The following is an 18,796-nucleotide window of genomic DNA, read 5'->3' as shown; positions in this document are numbered from 1 at the left end:
ATATGAGGGGTAAAAAAAAAAAAAGAAGAATTTTAAGAGAAAAATATAACAGATATAACAATATTGAGAGAATCACTTTATGGAGTTGGCTAGAGGATTAAAGTGAGGTAACACACTGGACAGAGCTTTACAAGCACTGGTTAGGACTAGCTGCTGTTATATCATCCCATATTGACCAAATGTTTGCAAATCACCATTAGTATTTCCACATTTTTGAACCAATTCAGCAGCACCTAGGATTGGTCCATTTTTTTATTCCTCTGCTTCTCCCCATGAGTTATATAAGCCTGCTATGTTAATTTTTACTAGATAAAACAGTAGTAGAGGCACTGTATTCACTTACACAGTTACATATAGTTAGCACTGACTGGAATGTCAACAGTTATAAAACAGCACTCATCTGTGTGGCACATCAGAGTTACCCTGCAGTTCTGACTGTGGCCATGTGTTAACCAGCTGATTTCTTCCTCACCAATGGCATCAGAACCACTAGGGGAAGTGCAAACAAAACTAAAGATTCCCAATAGTGGCCACAGCCTAAAACGTCTGGTTCACAATGTTTGATATACAAATGCCTATTTTTCAAGTTCCCTGAGTGATTTCCATGTAGGAACAGGCTAGGGGAGGGGCCGGGGAGAAAACAGCCCAGGAACCCAGGCTGAGTGGAGTCCTGACTTGTTTCCATCTGCAGAGCTGAGAAAGTAAAATGACAAAGATAGAGCACATGGACTCATTTCTAGACCCCAGATGTTACCAATTTGGTAACAAGTGTTGAGGTTTTCAGTAAACAGCACTCCTTCAGTGTGATCACAGCTTGAGAGGGCCATCCGCCTTCCCTAGGTCATGGATGGCCTTGTTTTCCAGAAGTTCCTTCTGCTTGTTTCCGGGCCTCACCATGTTGTTCAGCATTGCTTTAGCCACCGTCTCCACAGGTACAGAGTGCCCGCTGGCCCAAGAGGCTGGTAAGGCACCAAAGAATTTCCTAACCAACCATTCCGCTGGACGAGATTCTTGTCTATCACATAACAGGACTCTAAACAGAGAAAGAAAAGCAAAGGAAGAAATGGTAACTTGCCTTCACACCATGGTAGGTGTTACAGACTGTATTTCGTCCCATCAAACTTTGTATCCTAGCTGGGTGCCAGTGGCTCACACCTGTAATCCTAGCTACTCAGTAGGCTGAGATCTGAGGCTCATGGTTCAAAGCCAGCCTGGGCAGGAAAGTCCATGAGGCTCTTATATACTCCAATTAACCACCAGAAAACCGGAAGTGGTGGTGCTGTGGCTCAAGTAGTAGAGGGCTCGCCTTAACCTGAAGAGCTCAAGGACAGTGCCCAGTCCCAGAGTTTAAGCCTCAGACTAAAAACTAAAATAAAAAAATAAAAGTGTGGGGCTGAGATGTAGCTTATTGGCAAAGTGCTTGCCTAGCAAGTGCAACCCCTAGGTTCGATCCCCAGTGCCAAAGCCAAACAAACGAAAAAAAAAAAAAAAAAACATTGCATGTTGAAATCCTATCCCCTAATATGATAGATCTGGAGGCTGGCATTTGGGGACCTGATTAGGGTGAAAGAAGTCTTATGGATGGGATGGGGTCAATCAAATAGGCATCCTTTTAAGAAAAAAAGGAGACCTCAGACATCTCTTTCTGCACAACATACAAAACAAAGTCCATGTGGGGCTACAGCAAGAAGGTGCCCACCTCTGCCAGCTGAGAAGGGAGACCTTACTAGATACCAACCCTGAAAGCACCTTAATCCCAGACTTCCAAATCCCAGACTTTGAGAAAGAAACAGAAGTAAGTTTCTGTTGTCAAAGCCACCTCTGGCTGAGATACTGTGCTGTGGAGTCCAATCAGACTAATGCTGGGAGCATAAGGCTTAATTTGGGACATAAGGAAGATTTTCATACTAAAATAAAATAAAAAATAGGACTGGGAGTGGAGCTTGTAAATTCCTGTCCAGTTAGAAGGTAGACCGGTATGGACATTAGAAAGGCAGGCTTTTTACTTCTTTAGCCAAGAGGTAGGGAGGTGTCTGCAGAGCCTGCATGGCCCAGGGCAGAACTTACAAAGCTCCTTGTGGTAGAGCACTTGACAAGCAAGGATGAGGGCCTGAGTTTAATTCTCAGTAACACAAAAAGTAAATAAGTGCAATGCAATGAAATAAATGGAGAAAGTGAAATGAAATAAACATTATAGTTGCTACCTAGGAAGTTTCTGATTATTCTGAAACTGGTCCCTTATCCTGTCTTTCAGATTCAAAGGGTGGAACCTACAGAGAAGCAATCTACCCCCAGCTTAGGTATTTTAGCTATCAGTCTCTTCAAATGAATTGGCTTGAGGGACTGACCAACCATGGCACTCCCCAGCAGCACTTACCCTGGCCTAAATATTGAGTAACGATCAAATTTTAGTTCTTCAACTTTGGCTTCCACTTCTCCCTGTTGAGAAAACACAGACAAACACACACACAGTGTTTAGTAAGACTGATTAGGTGAAGCTTTAGAGAAAAATTCAGATTTGAAGATCTGCTTCTGCAGATCCCAATTTGGTTTTTGCTTTTTTGTTTTTTTTCAGTTGTAGGGCCTGGGCGCTGTCCTTGAGCCTCTTTGTGCTCAAGGCTAGCACTCTACCACTTGAGCCACAGAGCCACTTCCAATTTTTGAATGGTTAACTAGAGATAAGAGTGTCACAAGGACTTTTCTGTCCAGGTTGGCTTTGAACTATGATCCTCAGATCTCAGCTTCCTGAGTAGCTAGGATTATTGGTGTGAGCCACCGGTGCCCAGCAGGTCTCAAGTTTATAAATATCCTTACCTATGAGCTTTGATTCCTAAGATACCCACGTGCTGTGCGGGTCCTTGTACTTGTGTCAGTGACAAAAGCTAGTCATTACTTAATACCTTATACGCCAGGCTGTAGAATGAGGCTGCCTGGATTCAGGTCCCAGCCCTGCCACTCACCAGTTAATATCACAATACTCATTTTCCACAAAAATGCATGTAAAAGCTTTTAAAGTACTACTTAGAGAAAATAATGTTAGCTATTTTAAGTCTGATGAATCATTATAATTGAACAACAGTAGTAGTTCCTTTATCTTTATAGGTGAATACAATATGCATTTTCTTTCATAAAAGATCTAATTGTTTACCTTGCCAGTGAGAGGATAAATAAAATTCCACTTGACAAATCTTTCTCAGAACCCAAATGTATTCTGAAACACAGACCAACTGCCCCACCCCGGACCTCACCCATGAAATTTAGGATTCTTAACAATTAAACTAAAACTTTTCTATTCTTGATATAACTTTATTGGTGGCTCACTGATCTTTATCTTCCCCAAAATATGTTAGAAGAGCTGTGGCTTAGCTGCAAGCCACAGGAAAGGGTTCTGGAAATGTTCATTATCCAAAACTGGTCTCAAGAAAACACAATGCTAGCCAGGCACCGGTGGCTCACACCTGTAATCCTAGCTACTCAGGAGGCTGAGATCTGAGGATCGAGGTTCAAAGCCAGCCCGGGCAGGAAAGTCTGTGAAACTCTTATCTCCCATAAACGCTCAGAAAAACCAGAAGTGGCACTGTAGCTCAAGTGGTAGAGCGCTTGCCTTGAGCTGAGGGACAGCCCACACGGGCCCATAGTTCAAGCCCCAAGACAGAAAAAAATAAAAAGAAAAAGAAAAAAAGGAAGAAAGAAAACACAATGCTAACCATTTTTGAAAACACAATGGTAACAATCTTCTATTTCTCTTAAACACACACACCACAATGTCAGAGAATGAAAAGAAAGTCCTACTGTGATCCCACTCAGTAATGACCAGGGTGATGAAGGGGACAGAGATAAGAGCCAATAAAAAATGGTGGAAAGACAGCATTATTTATGGGGGAAAAAATACAATGTAGGCAAGTATCGAAAAAGCCTACAGGGCAAAGAACAGACTGGTCTTGCGTCTGTTATGCTTGCCTTGCATGCATGAGGCCCTGGGTTCAATTCCTCAGCATCACATAAGCAGAAAAAGCCTGAAGTGACGCTGTGGTTCAAGAGCGCTAGCCTTGAGCTGAAGAGCTGACTGAGGGACAGCGCCCAGGCCCAGAGTTCAGACCCCACAACTGACAAAAAAATAAGTAATAAATAAATAAAAATTTTAAAAATGTACCACTAATGATAATTAGCACTTATAACGCAATCCATTTTGCCTCAAGGTAGGCATATATTTGATAAGTGGATCTGAACCCAAAGGAGGACTTTTTGGATAAGGGATTAGGTAAGGAGATAGTACATGCTTTCAGGCTAGAGTTTTGCATTTAAGCTAAAGTTAGAAGAACCTGTGGGAAAAAAAAAAGCATTTCACACTAAACAGCCTTGAACTAAATACCTTCTGGGACTAAGAAAAAGCCAGGACCTATTTGAATTCAATTCTACTTGAAGGTTAGGAAATGGAAACTTTAAGATAAAAGAGAAAAACAAATATGCATAAACACAAGACTTTTAGGAAAGTTGAGCTTGTTATTAAAAGTAGACTGCTTCAGGCTAACTCTCCCTAAAGCTCTAGAAAAGTAAAAGTTCCAGATTCTTGGCCTTGAGGGAAACTGCTAGAGAAGTTTAAGAATCACTGTCCCCGGGGCATTGGTAGCTCACACCTGTAATCCTAGCTACCCAGGAGACAGAGATCTGAGGATCATAGTTTAAAGCTAGCCCTGGTGGCAGGAGTCTGTGAGACATTTCGTTTCAATTAACCATTAGAAAACTGGAAAGAGGAGCTATGATTCAAAATGGTAGAGTGCTCACTCACTTTGAGCTAAAAGAGCTCAGGGACAGTGCCCAGGCCCTGAGTTCCAGCTCCACGACAAACAAAAACCTTACTCTCCTATGTCTCTCCAAAGCTGAAAAGCCTTGCCAACACTCAAGGCCAGAGCAGCCACCGCTCCTTCCACTGACTTTATCAACTAATGAATAGAGGGCAGGTATTGCAAATTGTCTTTCCAATTGCTCCGAGTCCCTAAATATATTCCCGCAAAACAGTAAGTCCTTGTGAGTAATGAAAAGTGCATAAATTGTGCATTTAATTCTTTTTTGTATAGCATATAGTTTTCTATAGAGCATATAGTTTTCTGTCTAGCATTTAGTACTGCCAGTTAGTCCAGGGTTTATGTAAGAAACACACACAAACCTTAACTTGTAAGTATAAAAACTTGCTGGATTTGTCAGCTCCTCTGGAGGACAGCAGGTTGAAATGTTTGCACCCTCCAGCTTTTGCCAGCTCTGCAGACTTCAGCACATAATCCCGGTCAACGCGAACAAATCCCTCCTGAGGGGGAAAAGGATGTGAGTTATTTCCAATAGCTGTGAGTTCATCTTACAGATTGCTACCTGGCTACTGCCTGGTGGCAGGAGGGCCTGGGAGGGAAGGGGGATCTAAATAAAATGCATTCAAGCAATACATGAAAGTCAGTCTCAGACCCTGAGAGAGGCTCCAAGTATTGTCTTCCAAACAGACAAAACAGTTAAGCAGCAAGGCTGCACTGTAACGAAAACAAGGAGAGTAAGACTGAAACAAAGACAGTAAACAAATCCATAAGAAGCAAAGTCAGACCAGGCTGGGAAACTGCTTACATCACACATTTCTTTGTTCTTCTCCCTGTCCCAGTGCTGGATCAAACCTAGGGACTCATGCATGCTAAGTAAGCACCTGGTACTCCACCACTAAGCCACATGTGCAGCCCATTTCTTTGACTTTTAATCATTTCCCAACTTTACACCTTCACTCTGTTTTCTTTCTTACTTTTTTGGGCAGTACTGGGCTTTGAACTCTGGGCCACATGCTTGTTAGGCAAGAGTTCTATCACGTGAGGCGAGTCTGCAGCCTCTCTTATTTCTCTTTATGTTTCCTGTGTCAACTCTACTAGGGTTGGATCTTAAAGTACAACTCAGGACACTCTCCAGGCACTATGAGAAGGGTCCATTTGATTTCCCATTTTGGTCAGGCTTTACAACATATTTTAGATGTTAGTAAAGATGAAGCTTCACCGTTTCTTAAAAAAATGATAGGTGTATAAACAAAAAGTGTAAACAAAAATGATCTAGACTTGGTCCAGTGTGGATAGTGGCTGAGACTTTCTTCTTAATTCACATCACAGCATCAGCACATGTCCAGCACATGGTTGGTGTTCTAAACATATTTGAATAAATGAATAAAAAGCAGAACACAACACAGGTCTGGGTCCTAATTGAATGGTATATGCCTTTGCCCAGAAAAGGGCAAAGGTAGTGTAGTACCAACTCCATGGGACCACCAACAATTATGGCACCTCCAAATTTAAGACAACTTAAGAAAAGCTAGTTCACAAAAGCTGAAAGTCACCATTATATGATAAGGTCTTTTTGTGGGTAGATTCAAATCTGAAGATTGCTACTCAGAGGACTTTAGGGGGTTTTTGTGGTGGTACTAGGGGTGAAACTCAAGACCTTATGCTTGCTAAGCAGGTGCTCTACCACTTAAACCATGCCTCACCAGCCCTTTTGACTTTATTTTGGGGGCAGAGTCTCATGTTTTTACCCAGACAGGCCTAGATTGTGATCCTCCAATTGAAACCTCCCATGTAGCTGGGATGACAGTCAAGTGCCACCATCACACCCAACTACTTTCTGAGATGAGTATCTTACTATTTGCCAATCCTGACCTCTGACCACAATCCTCCAGATCTCTGCCTGACAAGTAACTAGGATGGCAGACATCAGCCACTGTGCTGGGTTCCAAAGAACGTTATGTAAGATTAATAATTCTTTCTGTAGTAGTTTACTTATTTCAAATATCTTGTATGATATGGTTGTATATAACTTTTATCTTTTTTTTTTTTTTTTGGGTCCGGTCGTGGGGCCTGAACTCTGGGCCTGGGCGCTGTCCCTCAGCTCTTCAGCTCAAGGCTAGTGCTCTACCACTTGAGCCACAGCGCCACTTCCGGCTTTTTTTTTTCTTTTTGCTTATGTGGTGCTGAGGAATCGAACCCAGGGCCTTGAGCATGCAAGGCAAGCGCTCTACCACTGAGCCACCTTCCCAGCCCAACTTTTATCTTTTTTTATATAGATGAAAATAAGGTCCAGTAGTCTCAGGAACTGCTAGGTAGGGAATTAGAGACAGAAAACAGTTTCTTGTCTGAGTAAGTGGTACTCCTTTCTCATACTTTCTATAGCTAATGAAAATAACTGGTCCCTAACCTGACAGACAGACTATTGGTCTTTCAATTCTATGTCCAAATCCCCCTACCTGTGTGTATGTTACATGGCTGCAGATGTCCATAAGGGTACTAAACAGTGGGCCTTAAAATAGCGAGATTATTCTAGTTTATACAAGGGCTCAATGTAAGCAATCATAAGGGCTGTTGGAAGCGGGAAGCAGCAGTGAATTTAGAGGTATGCAATAGGAAAAGGATACTTCCATTTCCAACCTCCCAAATTGCTAGCCTTGAAGATGGAAGGAAAACAATCATGAACCAAGAAGCAGACAGTCCGTGCCACCTAGAAATGTAAGGATATGAATTCTCCTTTATGACCTCCCAGAAGAAATGTCAACACCTCAGTTTTTACCTCAGTAAAACTTCTAACCTATAGAACTATAAGATAATAAATTTGGGTTGTTTTGAACCACTAAATATGAGGTCATTTGGATAAGCCTTAAAAACTTACTGCCAAACTCAAAGGATAGGACAAAGTAAACGTTTTTCGAGTTCAAAGTCAAAAACAAAAACTTTAAGTAAAAGAACATGTGTAGAGAGCACACAGCTGGGTGACTTTTCATTAACTGAACTTCCTCTGTGAGCAGTTCCCATCTGAAGAAACAGAACATGAATTACCACTACTAGAAAAGTGTCCCCTTCTCCTTCTCATTATCACTCCAGTATAGTTTAACTCCCTCCCCACCTGTGGGGAAATGTTATTTTTCTGCCCGACTTTAGTTAACAGAAACTCAGCCTCATTGCCCACAAATGATCACCATTTTATTCTTGTTGCATACTTTGGCATCCAGTATTAAACATATTCATATTCCTGATGATGCTGTTTAAAATTAGTGTGAGGCAAAGCAATTTTAACACATAGCACATCCTGAGAGAAAGGTGATTCTCATCAGAGCTTTTCTCCAAATTTGTATTTAGATGTGCTGAAAACGTAACACACACACACACACACAAAACTACACAGCAAAAATTTCCCTTTCACATCCTTTTCTTCATTTAACTCTAATTAAAGCCTGCTTTAATAAGTGACCAGTTGATACAATGTAATAGTTTAGTGAAATACATTTTTTCTTGTTGTATCGGCATAATTGCTTGGGAAGATTATTGGACTTCTCTCTATTAAAATGCCTTTTTTTTCCCTTTCAGCAGCTTCTTTAAAAATAAGGCAAAGATGCAGCCAATCACAAGCCTCCAGCCCGACGCTGTCTCTCTCACTGAATCCAGAGGCAAGAGAGGGATAATTTGATTAAACTAAGACCCTAATTTATTTGGCTTTAGTTCTGGATCAACCTCTCTAATAGAGTGCTGTCGTCTCCAATTGTTTGATGAAAATTAAAGTGACATAAATACCATGGGACTCTTTCAATCTGATTAGTCAGCGAAGGCACATCAATACCACCCCAGCCATCAGACTCTGGCGTCCTTCCTTTCACCGGCTTCGCTGGCAACTGACAACCGCTCCTTGAAGGACCAGCACCCACGCTGCTCCACAGACCCCTGCCCCCAGCCCATCATCCCTGCTCAAAGGGGCCTGTTGACAAGGTGCCCATACCTTTCTCCATTGCTATTCTTTAGACAAAGCTAAATATTGTTTTATTAGCAATCAATAGCTGTTAATCCAAAATGATTTCACAAATCCTCTGAGACTTCAAGCTGATTATAAACCTGCATTTTTCCAAGCTCACTAAATTTTAAATTTCATTTCCTTCACCCTGATGGCATGGCCTTTTCAGTTGGTGAATGAAACTCAAAAGCAAACAGGTCAAGTGCTTTCAAGGACTTAGAAATCTAACTGAAGGGAGGATTCTGGTGACTGATTAGGCAATACCAACGTGCACCAGTTTGCTTTGGAATGAGAAACGGTCTACTTGTATATGGAAGAAGCTAGCTTAAAAATCTTATTGATTCCCTTTCTTGTTCCCCAACAGCTCAAATTTAAAAAAATAGAAAAACAAACTAAAATAAGCTATTCTATATCCCAGAAACGCCATTTTCAGAAAAAAACTAACCATACGTCAAGAGAAAAGCCAGCTATCTCTTCTCGAATTATTGTCTATTGTCAGAACTCCTAGAAAAAGGATTCGATAAGTTCTCACCTTAAGTTTATTTTGCAAGGCCTACCAAAATAATGCATACAGCTAAGCTGACATATCCTCACTCAGTGGGCTCCACAAACATCAACGAAGACAGATGTTCTTATTTTGAGTCTTATTAAAACTGAAAGCCAGTATTTCTCCTTGTCTAATTTACCAATACCTGAAAACTAGCAATAATACTATGGCTTAAGACTAACTTGGGCTACAAAGGTATTTCAGAGGAGAGAGCCTGTGTAGAAGGACTAAAGAAGGTCACAGGGTCCTTTTCTGAGAAGGAAGGATCTGTCATTCTGTCAGTGGTCTCAACCATAATTCTACTTCAGGTTCTTTCTCCTTCATTCCCTTTTGAAATGAACCTAAATCAGGGCAGAAAACACAGATGCTGACACACAATAAATGGTATGATCTGGCACCCTATTTGTTTGTGTCTTGGAAGGCATTTTTTATATTTGACATGTGGAGGTAAAAGAAAGATTGTACGCAGAGAAAGAACTCTGAATAGAAAAATAAAATCAAACCAATATTAAGGATTCCTCTGTCATTCACTAATTTTTTTTTGTTCTCTTCTATAGGGTCAAAGAATTTTGCAGTTGGAAGGGGGGTACAGTAGTCCAAAATAAGGAAGTGATCCACAAAAGCTAACCGACACACCCAGGGTTCTACCATTCCTTGATTTCCAAACAAGAAATCATTCATTACGCCTCCCCCCTAACACATACATCAAATCAAACTATGGAGGATAGAATAGGGGTTGGAAAACTTTGGCTTTACAGGACAAGCCTATTAAATATTGTCAGCTGTGCAGTCGAGACTGCATCTCCATAGATATACCATTATAGCACAAAGTTGTCATAGATAGTATGGAGAGAAAATAATGAGCCTGGCTCTGTTCTAACAAAATTTCATTATGGATATTGAAATTTGAATTCCTTGTACTTTCCTTTGCACTTTTAAAAGAAAAAACATTCTCAGCTCATAGGCCATATAAAAACAGGTGGCAGGCCATATTTGGCCCCCCAGACTATAGTTTGCACACTCTTGGATTAGAAGAGTATATTAGTAGAAGCCTTGAGATTCTAAAGATGCCTAATAAATGTTATAGCTACCTGCATTCATCACATAAACAACATCATCCATTCAACAGAATTCAAGAACTTGAATTGCTAGAGCCTATTCCTAACAAGGAAGGAGACAAATGAAGAAGTAAAACTATATCAAACCACCCAAACTACTAACCAAATCCTCCTTTTACTCCAAATAAAGGAAAATGCATTATTTATAGAGGTATCTGTGACTTTTGCTCTTCACTCAAGACTAATTTTCAAAGGATATGTTAACCTCTACTAGCATATACGTTACTTACTAAAGCAAGGTAAAAGCCCTCAGGAAACCAGAAACACCTCCCTGCAGGAAGAGAGGGTTACTTTTATTAGGATCTTCCCAGGAAACCTGTTCAAGAAAGAGATTCCAAGCTTCCAAACTCAGAGATTCTTACCTAGAAGGTCTGGATTAGGCCCAAATCAAGGTAACATTGCATTGAGAAAACAATTCTGGACTGTGGCTATAAAAGGAGGCTTAGAATCTAATCAGCTATGACTCAAGAAAATGGTTTTTCAAACAACTGATGTAAGTGAATAGTCATTGGTAGTTTTAGTTCTAATAGAAATCTGAGTGGACTGAATTTTATGGGCTGAGTTTATCCCCTACAAAATGTTAAAGTCCTAACCCCAGGAACTTAGAATTTTAGGTTTATTTAGAAATAGGGTCACTGCTGATCCTGTTATGACATTGTCATGAGCAGGCTGGCCCCTAATCCAGTATAACTGTGTCTTTAAGAAAGAGTAAACACAGACCCAGACATATACATGAAGGAGGAAACGGTCAGGCGAAAAGACAGATTACTTAGCCGGCTACAAGTGAAGGAGAGAGCCTTGAAACAGATTCTTCCCTCAGCATTCAGAAGGAACCGATCCTGCTGCCACTTCCATTGTTAACTTCATAGATGTCTAGCCTCCCAAACTCTGAGACAATACACTTCTGTTACGTTATTATGGAAGCCGTGGCAGACAAATTATACCAAAGGTCATAGGGAAATGAGCTGACTCTCAGAGGAGCTCAACACTAAGAGAGAGAGAGAGACCCTTAAATGAAATGAAGTTTCTCTACTGAAAACTGGAATTGCTAAGGGAAAATTCCAAGTACTTCTGTTACAATACAACTACAGAATGCTACTAGGTTCGTGAATAGGATCACAGGGTCCTTTCAGTGAAATTTTCTAGAGAAAGGGCTGCTTGCTGATGGAGAATTCTAGCAGCCATGAGCTTGGAAGGCCACAGGCTTTTTCCAAACAAGTATTGTTACTTAGCCACTTTTAAAGGGCCTAAAGTCATCGCAAGTTCCAAACTATCCATAGCACTCCAACCAAATTAATTTTTTAATGCTTTTTCTACAGGCACTGACAGCTTACTTTCTGCTTCTATCCTCTTAAACCATTAAATCCTAACCCATTTCTGAGTCTATTTAGCTTGCTAATCTTCTCCCTTACTCATTAATTACTTTTAGCTTTTCAAGCTGATTTTAAAGGAGAACAGAGGTAGTGCTTGGTGTAAGAAGTAGAGAACTATTCTCAGTTCAAAACAAAGCAAAATAACACCACTATCTTTCTGATTAAAACTGCATTATATAGATTGAATGCAACAAAATAATGTAGACTTTCCCTGGCGCGCCCTGTGAGGTTTGCCTTAGGTCGTGACAATCCACTGCTCAATGCTTAATGTAGTTGTTTTTTTTTTAAATTCTGCTGAGTCACCACCAAAACTTCAGACAGTAAAACCTGCAGTGTACTAGAACAAAAAGTTCAACGCTTTTGGAGGGCACACAGCTTGTGACTGTCCCTGAGACATAAAAGATCGCACCAGCCGCTAAGTGGGAACATCACTCTTCAGAATGGATAATGTAGCTCTTGGGGAAATCAAACATCTCTATAATCCATAGCTCCTGAGCACAGAAAGCAAAACCTAATTTACAGAACGGCAAAACAGAAACCAATCTTGAACGAAAGCATAAATAGAATTATCCCCTGGTTCACCATGAAGCCCAGAGAAATATACCTGAGCCTAACTACTTGGTTGGTATAAACCAGTAGTTCACAACCACATGCTCTCCTGATTCAGATGTTTGGTTCTGGCTTAAAAATCTGCAGCAAGTCCCCAGGGCAGAGTCACCACCCTGCATATTTAGTAGATATGTTTGGCTCCAGCAAATAAATTCTGCCACAGGAATAAACTATATTCAAGGGTCTGTGTTTACTCTTTTATATAGTTTATATATATATGTATATGTATATATATATATATATATGATTTATAACATTGACTCAGGATCTACCTTGTAAACTATGACTTTTAACTATGGAGTAAACTATGACTTTTGGACAGGGTCTGACTCAATTTAGGACACCATTTAAGGAAAAAATAAAATGTGTGTTAAAACAGTTTTGCGTCAGTGGAATCTGAATCATCCCTAGTGTTGAATCACTGCTGAAGCTGAGTCACCACTGGGGGCTGATTAAATCGTGCCTTTGGATTCTGATGTTGTAGCCTAAAAGTTTAAAGTTTGGTGTGGAAAAATAGGTTGAAGCCAGTCACTCAAGTAAAAGAGAACTTCAAATGTTACGGAAGAAAAATAAAAATAGTTTACTGCCAGGGCGCTGGGAAGGTGGCTCAGTGGTAGAGCGCTTGCCTTGCATGCTCGAGGCCCTGGGTTCGATTCCTCAGCACCACATAAGAAAAAAGCTGGAAGTGGCGCTGTGGCTCAAGTGGTAGAGCGCTAGCCTTGAGCTGAAGAGCTGAGGGACAGCGCCCAGGCCCAGAGTTCAGGCCCCACAACCGGACCAAAAAAAAAAAAAAAAAAGTTTACTGCACAGGCCAATTACTTTTACTCTGACTTTTTTGTTTTTCTTTAGTCAGAGGTTGTTCTGATGAGTGCTGACTAATTTTCTATAGGCAAGATCACGTAAATATTGACAGTGATCTAGTACTCAAGCCTGAACTTGTTTGACAGGAAAACGAATTGATCAGTAATATTGACAGTATCATGTCAGGTAACAGAATCTTAACAGTAAGTTTACTAAGCACTGCAGGATGCAACAATAAAAAATCATAAGAAGGAACTACTTGACATTACTAGCTAATTAAAAAGAGGAACTGGTATATTTTTATTTCTTACCGCTCCAGCTTTTTTTCTGGTGGTACCCAGGCAACAGAATCCAACATCATGACCTTGAAAGGCAGAAGCATAGTCATCCAGCTTTTCAAAGTCCACCAATTCTTGGTTCTAGACAAGGGCACAATTGTATATAATCTCACATTATTTAAAAATATGGACAATTTAAAGAAGGATGAACCATTACGAAGGGGCATAACCACTTATCAAGTTTTGCAAATTCACTTTTTCCCACTAAAAAGCAATTCATCTGAGCTGAAAATCAACAATTCACATGAGTGTTCATGGTACATACAACTGGACTAGGAGTGATCCAGATTTCTAAAATCAGGTTCCATTTTAATCATTCATAGAAAAACTTGTCTGTAGCTTACCAGGAAGGAGATCATTGAGGATATGAAGACAGTGAATAGTGTTTAGGATCTCAAAGAAGACCTGATTCAAACTTGTTCCTACTATCTATTAAATAAATAATTTTGGCCAAGTAATTGATCATAAGCTTCCGCTTTTTTGTAGCCAAAAAATGTAAATGATAAACTTTGTGTTGGTATAAGTCATAAACCACCTATATAAGATTCAGACAGGATCTAAAAGCATATTTTGGGGTCTGAATCAATATCTGTACTTTAAACAAGCATCCATAAGAATGCTAGAATACTTTGGGAGTTTTTTGTTTTTTGTCTGTCGTGGGGCTTGAAACTCTGGCCTGGGCCCTTTCCCTCAGCTCTTCAGCTCAAGGCTAGCGCTCTACCACTTGAGCCACAGTACCACTTCCGGTTTTGCTGGTGGTTAATTGGAGCTAAGAATTTTACGGACTTTCCTGACTGGGCTGGCTTTGAACCTCAATCCTCAGACCTTAGCTTCCTGAGTAGCTAGGATTATAGGTGTGAACCACCAATACCAAGCTTGATTGGTGTGTGTGTGTGTGTGTGTATGTGTGTGTGTGTGTGTGTGTGTGTGTGTGTGGCCTAGGTGCTATCTCTCAGCTCTGAAGGTTAGTACTCTACTACTTGAACCACTCAGTGAAGGTTAGTGCTCTACCACTTGCACCACAGCCCCATTTTCCAGCTTTTTTGTGTGATTAACTGGAGATAAGAGTGATGTGAAAATAGGTTGAAGTCAATCACTCAAGTGAAAGAGAACTTTAAAACATTTATTATGAAAAGAAAAAAAGTAGCCTACTATCAATAACTTGGACTTTCCTGTCCAGGATGGCTTTGAACTTGGGTTTTCAAATCAGCTTCCTGAGTATCTAGGATAACAGGTGTAAGCTACTTGTGCCCAGATGAAATTTAAAAACCTACACCTAACCTTGTACTAACTGCTATGAAACTAGAAAGTGTGAGACATTCCATCACTCATGAGTTCAGATAAAATGGTTTCCTTTACTACCATCAACATTTTCAAAAGAATTTTTTTGACACTGTATCCAATGTTGATGAAAAGCAGATTTTTCACCAAGAGCCTGGTCAAAACCTACACAACCAAAACTCCACTCTCAAAAAAATACAGACTTCAGCCTGGTGCTGGTGATTCATGCCTATAAATACCATCAACTCAGAAGGCTGAGATCTCAGGATCTCAGTTTGAAGCCAGCCTAGGCAGCAAAGTCTGTGAAACTCTTATCTTCAATTAACCACCAAACAACTGGAAGTGGAGCTGTGGCTTAAGTGACAGAGCTAGCCTTAAGAAAAAAAAAATCTCAGGGACAGTGCCTACTTCCTGAGTTCAAACCCCTGGACCAGCACACACAGAGAGACAGAAAGAGAGACAGAGTACAGACTTTGGAACAGCTTCTAATTTTCAACAATGTCTCACAGCCCATAAAACAAGACAACAAAGACCACTCAACACCTGCTTAAGAGTGGGCAAAGATGTCTGCTTTAAACAAACAAGTCCTGATAGACTAAAAACATCCTCAACATGATCTGAGCAGGGACTGCTGGGAATAAGAACATGTATTTGCAAGCCTGCTTGTAATTTGAAATGTGCCTTTTGTAAAATCCCAGGAGGCCATATTTTTGCAGCGTGGTCTCAGGAGTAAACTGTATTGTTCCATTTGTTTCAGTTCACAGGTAACTCAGTTTAAATCTCTCCAAAGCTCAGACTTGAGATCTGTAGGGGTTATCACCAGCTGGAAGTCTAGTGCATGGCATTTGCATAACTGTGGAAGTGTAACTTATTTGAAGGTAGTATTATTCTCTTTTCAGCTACAAGCCTGGGAAACCAGGGAGACAGATTCTTATACTTTCACTGCCATAGACCACCAGAAGTATTTTCAGGTTCTCTCACATTTCTGTGAGGTCACAAGTATGTGAAGCTACCATGTGGTTGCAAAAACTGCCAAGAGAACAGGACGAGGAAGCCTGATGGTCTGAACCCAGACCTGCTATTCTATCAGGCTGGCCCTTAGGACAACCCAAGTCCTGCTTTATCTGGTTCCAGGAGCACAGAAGGGCTGGGCTCAAGCCACATGGCAAGAGGAGAGTGTGCAGCAACTGGGCTTTGGACTGGGCCTCTCAAACACCAATTAGGACCAGATTTTGGCAGGAGCCTTTTTTAGCCTCTATGGCTGGCCTGGTCACGGAAACAGGCTGTCACCTCCAGAATGACCACAGCTCCAATACCCACCACATTTGTATAAGCTTCCTCCTCAAAGGCGAGAGTCCTCCGGCCAATGAGCGTGACTTTGGAGAAGAGGCGCTGTTCCAGAATTTCCTTTAAGAGTACTTTGCCGGTTTCCCCGCTGGCACCCAGAATAAAGACGGATTTATTTTGCATCCTGAAGTCTTCCCGAAGCTTCGGCAGAGCTTCGATCTCAGCCATGCTGGAGGGGGGGTGGGGGGAAGGGAGGACATAATACAACACGGGCTGGTCTTAAGGCGTTAGAAGGGTGGCCTCCCACGTCCTACCCTTGGGAGATGACGTTATTCTCCGCAGCTCCCCGGCTAGCGCTGAGTCACCTGCGGGGTGGGGCGCGGTCACTGTCCCACCCCCGCCCTCTTGCGCGATCCTGCAGGTGTGTGTGTGTGGGGGGGGGTCCCCAGAGCCGGGAGGGTGCGTTCAGGACCCGAAGTACTGGCCGGGCCTGGGCTCACCGAGATCCCCTCCCCAGCGGAGGTTACCTAAGGCCAGCCCCCGGCCCCTCGTCGTCAAGCCGCAGTAGGAGGATCGCAGCCAGCAGCGCGGCCACCCCCCAGCACAGCGCCGCAGGCCCGGGCATGCGGAGTGCGCCCCTGCGCAGCGGACGCCCGCCCGGGAGATCGTGGAGGAGGAGACCCCGGACAGCCCGGCCCAGGTGCCTACCCCTCGCGGTCTTCCGGGTGGCTGCGCCTGGGCGGCCTTGCCCCGCCCCTGGGCGGGGTTTGGACCAGGGCGCAGGGGACCGCGTGGCTCTCGCGTGGAGAGGATCCAGGGCACGCGCGCCAGCGCAGAGCCAGGCCTGAGCGCTCTCCTAACTGTCCCCAAGAACCTCCCTCCCCACTTTCTCTCCCCTGGTACAGGTCCTAGCCAGAAGAGAGCCCAGACTCGACCTTGACTGTCTGCCCCTCTCCTTCCCTCCCCCCCCCCGTAATTTGTGTATTGAAAGCCTTCATCTCAAATTCACTACTTTAAAAATTTAAAAATGTAATCTTTTTCATCCTACCATCCCAAACAGGAGTTCAACAACAACAGAAACCTATTCCTGGCTTCCCTTGGGTGCACTCTCCCTCACCCCTAACATTTACACTTGTTTTCCCCCTTCCCATCAAAATCGCCAAAGCAGTCCATCTCCTTTGACTGACTCATTCATCTTTCCGCATTCCAGATTCATCAGCAAGTCCTGCCAATGCCTTCCAAATATTTCTTTCCTGAAGTTCCGATACTGTAGCTGATCTCTTCCTGCCTGGGTTCCAGTCCGGTCCACCGCTAGACCGGTAGAGCAGGGGTGACCTTCCACACCTGCACCTGGAGTTCACACATTGCTACACGGGGCGTTTCCTGGACTTTGGGAGTTAGAATGACAAGCAAAAATCTGGATGATGCACACAGTTTGTGCTGTAGACATCTATCATGCTGGAGCCCCCTCTGCCAGTCTAGAAGACAAATGAAACATTCCTTCCCTCTACCAGCTCCTTGGGAGTTATTATGTATTTACATATACTGGCCTGACCTGGATTCAGCTCATCAGATACTTTGTGGGAGATTCATACCAAACATGGAGTTTTTATTCCATCTTGAGCTGGGGTTCCAGGAGGTGGGGAAGGGCATAGAATAATAACATTGTTAGAACTGATATGACTATTAGAAAAACAGGCCTCTACTGCGTACAGAGGGCAAGTTGAGCTGATAAACCAGAACCTGCCTGACAAGAAAATGGGAGCAGTGGTTATGAAAGAATGAGGTAGTAAGAAGGACAAAAGGAAATAAGGGTAGAACAGTAAATCTTTAGTGTCACAGTCTAACAGGATTCAGAAAGAGGATCAACCAATTCTTACTGTTAAATCCAAGGCCAAGCTTTGTAATCAACGCAGAATGGCAGAAAGTAGAGCAAGATGGCAGAGCTAAGCTGAACTGCCATCTTCCTTGTGGCATGCATATGTCACATGCTGTCTTTGTCATATTGCTCTTCTAATAAACTTCCCTGTCACCTTTACTTATATTCACACCTTACCTAAATTCTTCTCTTTCCAGATGCAAGGACCAAGGTTGTGGTAGCTGGCCTAAACTTTCTGGTAACATATTTGGTGCATTGGCCGGGACGTTAGGGGTGAAATATGTATATTTCTGAGCTGGACTCTTTGAATGGTTCCAGAACTACCAGCAATCTGCTGATTGATGATCTTGCCTGTGTTTCGCCTCCTTTCATTGCTGCCTGTTTTAAGAGCCCAGGTATTTCCTGTTATTCTTCCAACATTTTCTTTTTGTTTAAGGCACCAAGTTCTAGTCTGCTCCTTGTGATTAAAAAGCCTTACCAATCTAGAGCACAAAAGATGATATTCCAAACCATTAGTGTGTAGATTCTTCCACCTGAATTCCCAAAGACTCTTCTATTAAAATTCTGTGTCAAACCTGTCAGCTAACAGTGTCTCAGGATTTCATCTAGCAGAGTGCAGTGATTAACTGCACTCTTCTTACTTTTTCAAAAAGAATTTTGTAGCATACATACTAACAGATCAATCCCATGATCCTAGAAAATTGCATACACACCTAGCTAGAAAAAGATGAAGAGCACTGTTAGTCCAGAAAGCAAAGTGCCTTTGACTC

General features: G+C 42.1%; 1 protein-coding gene across 2 annotated transcripts; it reads right to left on the bottom strand.

Annotated features, from left to right (window-relative positions):
• Positions 1 to 342: 342 nt before the first annotated feature.
• Positions 343 to 16,859, bottom strand: Htatip2 (HIV-1 Tat interactive protein 2, 30kDa). 2 transcript variants are annotated; one of them, XM_013019670.1, is made up of 6 exons: positions 16,675 to 16,859; positions 16,181 to 16,376; positions 13,553 to 13,660; positions 5,168 to 5,305; positions 2,378 to 2,439; positions 343 to 1,033 (listed from the first exon to the last, which is right to left on the bottom strand). In XM_013019670.1, the coding sequence occupies exons 1-6, from the start codon at positions 16,770 to 16,772 to the stop codon at positions 808 to 810; spliced, it is 828 nt and encodes a 275-aa protein (XP_012875124.1). In that variant the 5' UTR covers positions 16,773 to 16,859; the 3' UTR covers positions 343 to 807. The 2 variants fall into 2 exon arrangements, with proteins under 2 accessions (XP_012875124.1, XP_012875126.1); XM_013019672.1 differs by lacking the exon at positions 16,675 to 16,859 and adding an exon at positions 16,462 to 16,547.
• Between the last annotated feature and the right edge of the window lie 1,937 nt (positions 16,860 to 18,796).

Source organism: Dipodomys ordii, unplaced genomic scaffold, assembly GCF_000151885.1.
Source record: "Dipodomys ordii isolate 6190 unplaced genomic scaffold, Dord_2.0 Scaffold46, whole genome shotgun sequence".
Classification (NCBI taxonomy): Eukaryota; Metazoa; Chordata; class Mammalia; order Rodentia; family Heteromyidae; genus Dipodomys; species Dipodomys ordii.
The sequence above is the reverse complement of the archived record's forward strand: the minus strand, read 5'-3'. Positions and strand labels throughout refer to the sequence as shown.

Coding starts and splice junctions, on each gene's coding strand:
- Htatip2 (XM_013019670.1), bottom strand. CDS start 16,772: ATGCCCGGGCCTGCGGCGCTGTGCTGGGGGGTGGCCGCGCTGCTGGCT. Junction 16,377..16,674: donor GGGCCGGGGGCTGGCCTTAG/GTAACCTCCGCT, acceptor CCCCCCCTCCAG/CATGGCTGAGATCGAAGCTC. Junction 5,306..13,552: donor CCAGAAAAAAAGCTGGAGCG/GTAAGAAATAAA, acceptor TTTCCCCCTCAG/GAGGGATTTGTTCGCGTTGA.